This window comes from Lampetra planeri, chromosome 74, assembly GCF_965212315.1.
Source record: "Lampetra planeri chromosome 74, kcLamPlan1.2.h2, whole genome shotgun sequence".
NCBI classification, from domain to species: domain Eukaryota; kingdom Metazoa; phylum Chordata; class Hyperoartia; order Petromyzontiformes; family Petromyzontidae; genus Lampetra; species Lampetra planeri.
Window position 1 is genome coordinate 4685603 of NC_136179.1, and position 10939 is coordinate 4696541.

The 10939-nt window shown below is 44.4% G+C and overlaps 1 protein-coding gene across 1 annotated transcript in view; it reads left to right on the plus strand.

The window, feature by feature from the left end:
• The window catches only part of LOC144737843 (uncharacterized), a 66904-nt gene that overhangs the window by 19929 nt on the left and 36036 nt on the right, over window positions 1-10939 (plus strand). Inside the window, exons 3-4 of the mRNA XM_078620715.1 lie at window positions 4301-4978; window positions 9555-10316. Coding sequence (XP_078476841.1) covers window positions 4301-4978; window positions 9555-10316 — 1440 coding nt within the window. The remainder of the gene's footprint in view (window positions 1-4300; window positions 4979-9554; window positions 10317-10939) is intronic.

A 10939-nucleotide genomic window follows, 5' to 3' on the forward strand; every position in this document is an offset into this window, starting at 1 on the left:
TGGCTGGATGTCATAGAGTGGCTCGGGGATCAAACCTAGAGCTCGGGGTGACTGAAAAAATATTATGTCATGTGGTTATACCTATTAAGCCGTATCGATAACTTTTGTGTGTAATTTTGACCATTTTAGTTTCACAGTTTTTGTGATAGTTTAATGACGTGCACAGTGGTGGTTTGTAATGTTATCGGATTACGTGCCGAAGTGGTGTGATGAGCACTGGTTGTGAGAGGGTTCAATTGTAGTCGTTAAGTGTCCCTGTTGAGCTAAAGTTGGAATGCGTCTGTAGGTACATCTTTACTCAACATTTTAAACGTTTTTTTCAAGTATATAGCTTTTTTTGAATGCTATTAATCGACTTTAGATAGACGATTTCAGGATGTATATTGATGACGCGTTCGTTGGATATATGGCCTTGACTTCAACATAGACGCACAGTGAACAAATGTGGTGAATTCCTGGAACGGAAATAGTTTGCATTGTACTGGAAATGTGTGAAAATAGGACGTAATAAATATTCCCTTCGAGTTTTGACGTAAAAATGATTGCAGATGAATAAAAACGTATTTTTAACAAATGTTTGTCCGGTCTTTATTTTATAATGTTCCTAGAAAAAACATGTTAAGATAATTTCAGGTGGAGGATCTCCGTCACACAAGTGTGCTCTTAAACGGCAGCATCTTGGCTGTCTACCCGATTAACACGTGTTCCTTGAGGGGAAAGGTCCCCGTAGTTAACCGTTCATCAACGTACCAGTCCCTAATCCCGAAGTATGTCGGGGATAAACTGTACTTTAAAAAATGTAAACTGTAATACTATAAACTATAACACTAAACATTAAACGATTATTAACTAGTGTTTTAATTTATAACCATATAAACGGAGGTAAGGTATTATAATATCATTAGAATCACAGTGTGGTCGTATAAGAATCACGCACAAACCCATTCTTAACTCATGATATTATGAATCACAAATTGTGACAAAGCGAAATTCCCACAAGCAAAACACCACGCTCACGTGACGAATTCTTAAACAAACTGCAACACTCAAGTGACAGACCTAAAAAAAAACGCGGCAAAAAAACAACCTCAATGGACAAATCGTTAAAACAGACAACACACGCACGTTAGTAACGTAGGTAAAAATAATAATAAAATAAAATAATACATTAAAATAACTAAATTAAATCATGACGTTTCGGAAGCAACAAAAGCCTCCGTCATCAGGTGTAACTTCTGTAGCGTGTGAAAAAAGCTATTCAGGGAGGAGCCAATGAGTGGGGGGGGGGAGAAAACCACCCCCCCCCCGACTCATTGGCTCCTCCCTGCCCAGCACCCGATATAAAAAACACGTGTCTTGAATAGCTTACAGTAATTTTACTGGAGCAGTTACACCTGATGACGGAGCCTTGTGTTGCTTCCGAAACGTCGTGATTTAATTTAGTTATTTTCATTTATTTTTATTTTATTATAATTTTTTTACCTCCGTGACTTTAGCGAAAGAAAGCGTCAAATCAAAATTAGAATATAATTAGAAGTATTAGAATCACAATGTGATCGTAATAGAATCACACTCTGCGCATATTTACGTGTAGTGTACGTGCAAGCGAACTGTGCTCGTATGTACGTATGTAATATGCATATGTAATATGTCCTTTGGACATGCGAACCGGAGGTCGTATATGCGAACTGGCGGGTGCTGGATTAGGATCGGATTAAAATGATTAGAATAACACTATGGTCGTATTAAAATTACACTGAGCTAGAATGTATGTTATATGTAGATGCACATCTGGAGTCGTAAATGCAAAATGGGAGTTGCGCGGTTTTGATCGCATTAAAATGATTATAATAACAACGTGGTCCTATTAGAATCACGCCATCTACTGCTGCTGATGTTTGGGTGGCGGCTTCCGATTCGGGCTCAGCTCTTCCTTTACTCGCCTGGATGGTGCCGCGGGACGCAGCGTCTCATCCGACAGGCGTTGCAGCAGCTGGGTGATGGCATCCGTGAGTTTGTCAACTTTCTCTTCAAGTTGAGGCCGTCTCCCTCGTGGTCTCCTGTCTCTGGGCGTGCTGTAGGTTGCTCATGGCCGAGTTGGAGCTGCATGTTGAATCGGGTGTAGAGGTTATTTTAACAATATATTTAAGGACTGTGTTGTGTTTAGAATGCGTCTCGACAAGGAAGGTGACTTGTCCTACACGGGCAGCCAAAATGATTACAATTTATGTCATAAAACAGTGTGAGTTCATTCATGAGTAGCATTCGCTGAGCCATGATGACACTAACATACATACAGTTACTAGCAGTCGCCGCCCGCCTCGCGGGCGGTGTGTACATGCTTGGTTGGTGGGGAATTGAAAGTGGCTGGACACAATATACATGTTTTGGTGATTGTTTTATGTTTATTTTTGTGAGGTTATATGAATTTTTATGAGACGCTCAATCGACAATATTCAAGAATGCAACTTATTCAATAATAGAATGCAACTCATTGAAATAGCTGGCGATACACGATATTCTTCGTGTACACTCCGTCTTCCTCCTCGTCGTCAGGTCCGTCAATAAGCGCCTTGATGTTGGATCTTGCCGTGACTCGCGATAGTGCCACGTACAGTTGGCCGTGCGAGAAGCATGGCGTTGGTAGATATAATCCCAGGTTGTGAACAGTTTGCCCTTGCGCCTTGTTGATGGTCATCGCGAATGCTGGGACAATGGGGAACTGTTTGTGCCACTGAGTTACTCGGATGACCAACATCCACTTAGTACTCGGGTGACAAACACCCACTTAGCTACTTGGCGACTAACGCCACTGAGCTACTCGGATGACCAACATCCTCTTAGCTACTTGGCGACTAACGCCACTGAGCTACTCGGATGACCAACATCCACTTAGTACTCGGGTGACAAACACCCACTTAGCTACTTGGCGACTAACGCCCACTGAGCTACTCGGATGACCAACATCCACTTAGCTACTCGGCGACTAACGCCACTGAGCTACTCGGATGACCAACATCCACTTAGCTACTCGGCGACTAACGCCACTGAGCTACTCGGCTTCACTAGGTCTTCAGCTCCGTCTTCGGGTCTTCAACTGGGTAACTCTCCCCGAGTGCTCTCGCGCGTCCCCCTTTATACCCCACCTGCGGACGTCGCTGCGAGCACCCACTTATTCGACCAATCGCCGGGCGCTGGCTACGATCCTCTTTTCCCACATCTCATCGTGCCTCACCACTCACTCCGCGCCGCCTCGTCATCTGTCACTCCCGGCGCGCGCGTCCACACCACGCCCACAACGCGTGCCCAACCCCGCACCCCGCGCCGCCCCGTGATCCATCACTGTCACAGTCGGCGCACGTCAATACCACCACTACATATACGCAGGGAGGTGGTGTTCCGTGATGGGATGACGCCTTTGATCAAAGACTGATCAAACTTAACCAATTAACGCCCTTGATCGTCGCATTTGATCAACTCTGATATTGTAGACTCTTACATGTTAAGTTCTAACATAGTGAAATATAATATTATAACCTATGAACTACAACCTATCCATTGTAACGCTGTAAACGAATATTACCCATCGGGTTTCACTCCCTCGTCGAGAAGGCCGCTCTCTTCCTTTTCTAAAGTTACATGCTAATTTCTCTGCATTCACTTTAAATCGAGGACAAAGTTTTTCCATTTATTCAAAATAAGCGCACAATTACACACTGAGATGCACTTACATATTCATGCATGAAGCACAATGGGCACATTACCCTTCGGTATGTTAATAGACATGCGGATTGTACCTTCCAAAATTAACAATCGAATGCAAATATCCTGAAAGACAAAGGATTGGATCTTAGGGGGGGAGTTATAAGGCAGCTCAGAAGCAGAGCTCAATGCCATTTCGAGAGGGAACTTGATGAGGTTGGACGCTCGACTCGTCGCTCTGCTGATCGCCCTTCAACCGCGAGACAACGCAGCCTGGCGAGCACAATTGCTGTGTCGACAGTTAGGCGACTTTGCTTCGGGAGAGTTCGTGGCGACATCTTCAGACGGGTTCCAGACATCTTTATACCGTGAATCTCCAAGTAAGTGTCTATTTTCGCGGATAAACTCTTAAACGTGTTCGTCGTCAAATTAGCGGTATTTTTTTGCATCTCGGTTAGACGCGAGTGTCGTTCTTGTTTTAGCAGTTAACAAAATCTAAAACTAAACGCTAAACATCCTTGCGGCCGATAGCGTACTTTTGACTCAATAACAGCGCTGCTGTTACTACGCTCACATGGAGCAAAGACGCTCTCCACAGCCTCACGCACACGGAGGCAAGAAGCCATTCAATTGCTCTGTGTGTGGGAAGTCCTTTTCACGGCCATCACATTTACAGAGCCACCAGAGAACACACACGGGCGAGAAGCCATTCCTGTGCTCTGTGTGTGGGAAGGCATTTGCACGGGAATCAACTCTTCAAACTCATCAGAGAACTCACACGGGCGAGAAGCCATTCCTGTGCCCTGTGTGTGGGAATGCATTCGCACAATCGTCAACTCTTCAGAGTCATCAGAGAACACACACGGGCGAGAAGCCATTCCTGTGCTCTGTGTGTGGGGAGGCCTTTACACGGGCATCAACGCTTCAAACTCATCAGAGAACACACACGGGCGAGAAGCCGTTCCTGTGCTCTGTGTGTGGGAAGAAATTTGCAAACTCATCAAATCTTCAAACTCATCAGAGAACACACACGGGCGAGAAGCCGTTCCTGTGCTCTGTGTGTGGGAAGGCATTTGCACAGTCATCAACTCTTCAAGAGCATCAGAGAACGCACACGGGTGAGAAGCCATCCCTGTGCCCTGTGTGTGGGAAGAAATTTGCAAACTCATCAAATCTTCAGAGTCATCAGAGAACACACACGGGCGAGAAGCCATTCCTGTGCCCGGTGTGTGGGAAGGCATTTTCACAGTCGTCAACTCTTAAAAGGCATCAGAAGGTCCACAATGATAGAAAACTGAAATCAAAAGATGAAATTCAAGGTCCTGCAATGAGTCCTGAAGAAGTTTCCACCTTCAATCCCATGCAGTTGGATCCCGAGAGATGGCTGGATGTCATAGAGTGGCTCGGGGATCAAACCTAGAGCTCGGGGTGACTGAAAAAATATTATGTCATGTGGTTATACCTATTAAGCCGTATCGATAACTTTTGTGTGTAATTTTGACCATTTTAGTTTCACAGTTTTTGTGATAGTTTAATGACGTGCACAGTGGTGGTTTGTAATGTTATCGGATTACGTGCCGAAGTGGTGTGATGAGCACTGGTTGTGAGAGGGTTCAATTGTAGTCGTTAAGTGTCCCTGTTGAGCTAAAGTTGGAATGCGTCTGTAGGTACATCTTTACTCAACATTTTAAACGTTTTTTTCAAGTATATAGCTTTTTTTGAATGCTATTAATCGACTTTAGATAGACGATTTCAGGATGTATATTGATGACGCGTTCGTTGGATATATGGCCTTGACTTCAACATAGACGCACAGTGAACAAATGTGGTGAATTCCTGGAACGGAAATAGTTTGCATTGTACTGGAAATGTGTGAAAATAGGACGTAATAAATATTCCCTTCGAGTTTTGACGTAAAAATGATTGCAGATGAATAAAAACGTATTTTTAACAAATGTTTGTCCGGTCTTTATTTTATAATGTTCCTAGAAAAAACATGTTAAGATAATTTCAGGTGGAGGATCTCCGTCACACAAGTGTGCTCTTAAACGGCAGCATCTTGGCTGTCTACCCGATTAACACGTGTTCCTTGAGGGGAAAGGTCCCCGTAGTTAACCGTTCATCAACGTACCAGTCCCTAATCCCGAAGTATGTCGGGGATAAACTGTACTTTAAAAAATGTAAACTGTAATACTATAAACTATAACACTAAACATTAAACGATTATTAACTAGTGTTTTAATTTATAACCATATAAACGGAGGTAAGGTATTATAATATCATTAGAATCACAGTGTGGTCGTATAAGAATCACGCACAAACCCATTCTTAACTCATGATATTATGAATCACAAATTGTGACAAAGCGAAATTCCCACAAGCAAAACACCACGCTCACGTGACGAATTCTTAAACAAACTGCAACACTCAAGTGACAGACCTAAAAAAAAACGCGGCAAAAAAACAACCTCAATGGACAAATCGTTAAAACAGACAACACACGCACGTTAGTAACGTAGGTAAAAATAATAATAAAATAAAATAATACATTAAAATAACTAAATTAAATCATGACGTTTCGGAAGCAACAAAAGCCTCCGTCATCAGGTGTAACTTCTGTAGCGTGTGAAAAAAGCTATTCAGGGAGGAGCCAATGAGTGGGGGGGGGGGGAGAAAACCACCCCCCCCCGACTCATTGGCTCCTCCCTGCCCAGCACCCGATATAAAAAACACGTGTCTTGAATAGCTTACAGTAATTTTACTGGAGCAGTTACACCTGATGACGGAGCCTTGTGTTGCTTCCGAAACGTCGTGATTTAATTTAGTTATTTTCATTTATTTTTATTTTATTATAATTTTTTTACCTCCGTGACTTTAGCGAAAGAAAGCGTCAAATCAAAATTAGAATATAATTAGAAGTATTAGAATCACAATGTGATCGTAATAGAATCACACTCTGCGCATATTTACGTGTAGTGTACGTGCAAGCGAACTGTGCTCGTATGTACGTATGTAATATGCATATGTAATATGTCCTTTGGACATGCGAACCGGAGGTCGTATATGCGAACTGGCGGGTGCTGGATTAGGATCGGATTAAAATGATTAGAATAACACTATGGTCGTATTAAAATTACACTGAGCTAGAATGTATGTTATATGTAGATGCACATCTGGAGTCGTAAATGCAAAATGGGAGTTGCGCGGTTTTGATCGCATTAAAATGATTATAATAACAACGTGGTCCTATTAGAATCACGCCATCTACTGCTGCTGATGTTTGGGTGGCGGCTTCCGATTCGGGCTCAGCTCTTCCTTTACTCGCCTGGATGGTGCCGCGGGACGCAGCGTCTCATCCGACAGGCGTTGCAGCAGCTGGGTGATGGCATCCGTGAGTTTGTCAACTTTCTCTTCAAGTTGAGGCCGTCTCCCTCGTGGTCTCCTGTCTCTGGGCGTGCTGTAGGTTGCTCATGGCCGAGTTGGAGCTGCATGTTGAATCGGGTGTAGAGGTTATTTTAACAATATATTTAAGGACTGTGTTGTGTTTAGAATGCGTCTCGACAAGGAAGGTGACTTGTCCTACACGGGCAGCCAAAATGATTACAATTTATGTCATAAAACAGTGTGAGTTCATTCATGAGTAGCATTCGCTGAGCCATGATGACACTAACATACATACAGTTACTAGCAGTCGCCGCCCGCCTCGCGGGCGGTGTGTACATGCTTGGTTGGTGGGGAATTGAAAGTGGCTGGACACAATATACATGTTTTGGTGATTGTTTTATGTTTATTTTTGTGAGGTTATATGAATTTTTATGAGACGCTCAATCGACAATATTCAAGAATGCAACTTATTCAATAATAGAATGCAACTCATTGAAATAGCTGGCGATACACGATATTCTTCGTGTACACTCCGTCTTCCTCCTCGTCGTCAGGTCCGTCAATAAGCGCCTTGATGTTGGATCTTGCCGTGACTCGCGATAGTGCCACGTACAGTTGGCCGTGCGAGAAGCATGGCGTTGGTAGATATAATCCCAGGTTGTGAACAGTTTGCCCTTGCGCCTTGTTGATGGTCATCGCGAATGCTGGGACAATGGGGAACTGTTTGTGCCGAAGTTGAAATGGGAAGTCCTTCGTGTCCAATTCGCGGCAGATATGGTTGTTCTCAAGCAGCGAGTCCAAGACCAAGTGTGGGTACTCGGATAGCTGCGGGAGGTCGTCAAAGTCCGACAGAGCGATCCCAACTGCCGTGAGGAACTCGTGGAGGCTGTGAAGGGTCTTGAACTTTACCATTTCTTTTATTTTCTTTGATGCTGCTAATCCTGCATAATGCACGGGTATAAGTAGTACTAATCACATACCTGCATTTCCCATATCCCCTCCCTTTGATGCTGCTAATCCTGCATAATGCACGGGCATAAGTAGAACTAATCACATACCTGCATTTCCCATATCCCCTCCCTTTGATTCTGCTAATCCTGCATAATGCACGGGCATAAGTAGTACTAATCACATACCTGCATTTCCCATAAATATGCTAAATTCCTCTTGATATGCACATTTTTTTGTGAAGGCGCCCTATCCCCCCCTTCCAACCCAGCACGTGTGCTGTTTCATTCAGACGCTGTCGCCTCAACAGACCTGGTTTTCACATGAGGACGGCTGCTTGCGTCGTGGCGGAAACGTCGTGAGAATTATGTTATTATGTTTTATTTTTATTATTTTATTACTTCCCTTCTACGTGACTTTACCGAAAGAACCAAGAATATTTACCATTTCTTCTTTGTTGGTCAGTTGGCGGTACTGGTACTCGTAATCACGATCCAATTCGTCGTAGAATTTATCCCAGAGAGCCTTCGTATCTGCTCTCATGGAATACAGCAGAATCGTAGCGAAGAGTTGACGAAGCTGGTACGGCATCTGAAAGAGCGAGGCTTCTTCCAGACACGCAACCCATTCGCGATCGCTCTTAAGGTAGCCTGCTCGCATGGCTGCTTCCAGCGGTTTGTTTTGTTTAATTTTATTCGTAACGCACCATCCATATGCGCTCCACCATCCACCATGCCCTTGCATCGCAAAGACACAGCTCCGGTGTGCGTCAGCGTGTGCGCCATCCACTGACATTGGTCAGCAATTGCACCGTTCCGATCGCACACAGGTTAGCCCCTGCATCCTCCGTCGGTATGTACACACACAGACAAATCCGTTATGGGGCCACCTATTTGTTTGTTATAAAAAAATATTTTGATGGTGTTTTTACGTTTACGTAAACCCATTGTGGGTGTTTTACGCATGCATCAGATTTTTGGGTTCCTCACATATGATATCAGAGGTGTGGGTCACTCCTTTTCTCAATCGAACAATAACGGGGATCGTTTCAGTTATGACAGCTTGCAGATAGAAACATTGCATGATAGTATACTAATAATGACAGAATTTGTACCCCAGTGGAGGGCATCCCCCACCCGGCGCTTCTTACCGGTACTGTGAGACTTACAAATCCAGACCTCGCGAGACAACGCAGCCTGGCGAGCACAATTGCTGTGTCGACAGTTAGGCGACTTTGCGTCGGGAGAGTTCGTGGCGACATCTTCAGACGGGTTCCAGACATCGATATACCGTGAATCTCCAAGTAAGTGTCTATTTTCGCGGATAAACTCTTAAACGTGTTCGTCGTCAAATTAGCGGTATTTTTTGCATCTCGGTTAGACGCGAGTGTCGTTCTTGTTTTAGCAGTTAACAAAATCTAAAACTAAACGCTAAACATCCTTGCGGCCGATAGCGTACTTTTGACTCAATAACACCGCTGCTGTTACGACGCTCACATGGAGCAGAGATGCTCTCCACAGCCCCACGCACACGGAGGCAAGAAGCCATTCAATTGCTCTGTGTGCGGGAAGGCATTTTCACGGCAATCAAATCTTCAGAGACACCAGAGAACACACACGGGCGAGAAGCCATTCCTGTGCTCTGTGTGTGGGAAGGCATTTGCACACTCATCACATCTTCAGATTCATCAGAGAACACACACGGGCGAGAAGCCATTCCCGTGCTCTGTGTGTGGGAAGGCATTTGCACAGTCATCACATCTTCAGAGTCATCAGAGAACACACACGGGCGAGAAGCCATTCCCGTGCTCTGTGTGTGGGAAGGCATTTGCACACTCATCACATCTTCAGAGTCATCAGAGAACACACACGGGCGAGAAGCCATTCCTGTGCTCTGTGTGTGGGCAGGCCTTTACACGGGCATCAACTCTTCAAACTCATCAGAGAACACACACGGGCGAGAAGCCATTCCTGTGCTCTGTGTGTGGGCAGGCCTTTACACGGGCATCAACTCTTCAAACTCATCAGAGAACACACACGGGCGAGAAGCCGTTCCTGTGTTCTGTGTGTGGGAAGGCATTTTCACTTTCAGCAAACTGCCAACGCCATCAGAAAACACATACGGGCGAGAAGTCATTCCTGTGCCCTGTGTGTGGTAAGACATTTGCACACTCGTCAACTCTTCAGAACCCTCAGAGAACACACACGGGCGAGACGCCATTCCTGTGCCCTGTGTGTGGGAAGGCATTTGCACGGTCATCAACCATGAACAGGCATCAGAAGGTTCACAATGATAGGAAACTGAAATCAAAAGTTGAAATTCAAGGTGCTGCAATGAGTCCTGAAGAAGTTTCCACCTTCGATCCCATGCAGTTGGATCCCGAGAGATGGCTGGATGTAATGGAGTGGCTCGAGAGTCAACCAGAGAGCTCGGGGTGACTGAAAACATATTATGTCACGTGGTTATACCTTTTAATCGGTATAGAGTACTTTTTGGTTATAATTTTGACCATTTTAGTTCTACAGTTTTTGGGAGAGTTTAGTGACGTGCACAGTGGTGGTTTGTAATGTTATCGGATTACTTGCCGAAGTGGTGTGAAGAGCACTGGTTGTGAGAGGGTTCAATTGTAGTCGTTAAGTGTTCCTGTTGAGCTAAAGTTGGAATGCGTCTGTAGGTAAATCTTTACTCAACATTTTAGCTTTTTTTGATAGGTATTAATCGGCTTTAGATAGCCGGTTTTCAGAATGTACATTGATGGCGCGTTCGTTGGATATATGGCCTTGACTTCAACATAGACGCAGAGTGAACAAATGTGGTTAACTAATAAGGAAATCATGGGGAATTATATTTTAACGCTTTGGTATTCCTGGAACGGAAATGGTTTGCATTGTACTGGAAATGTGTG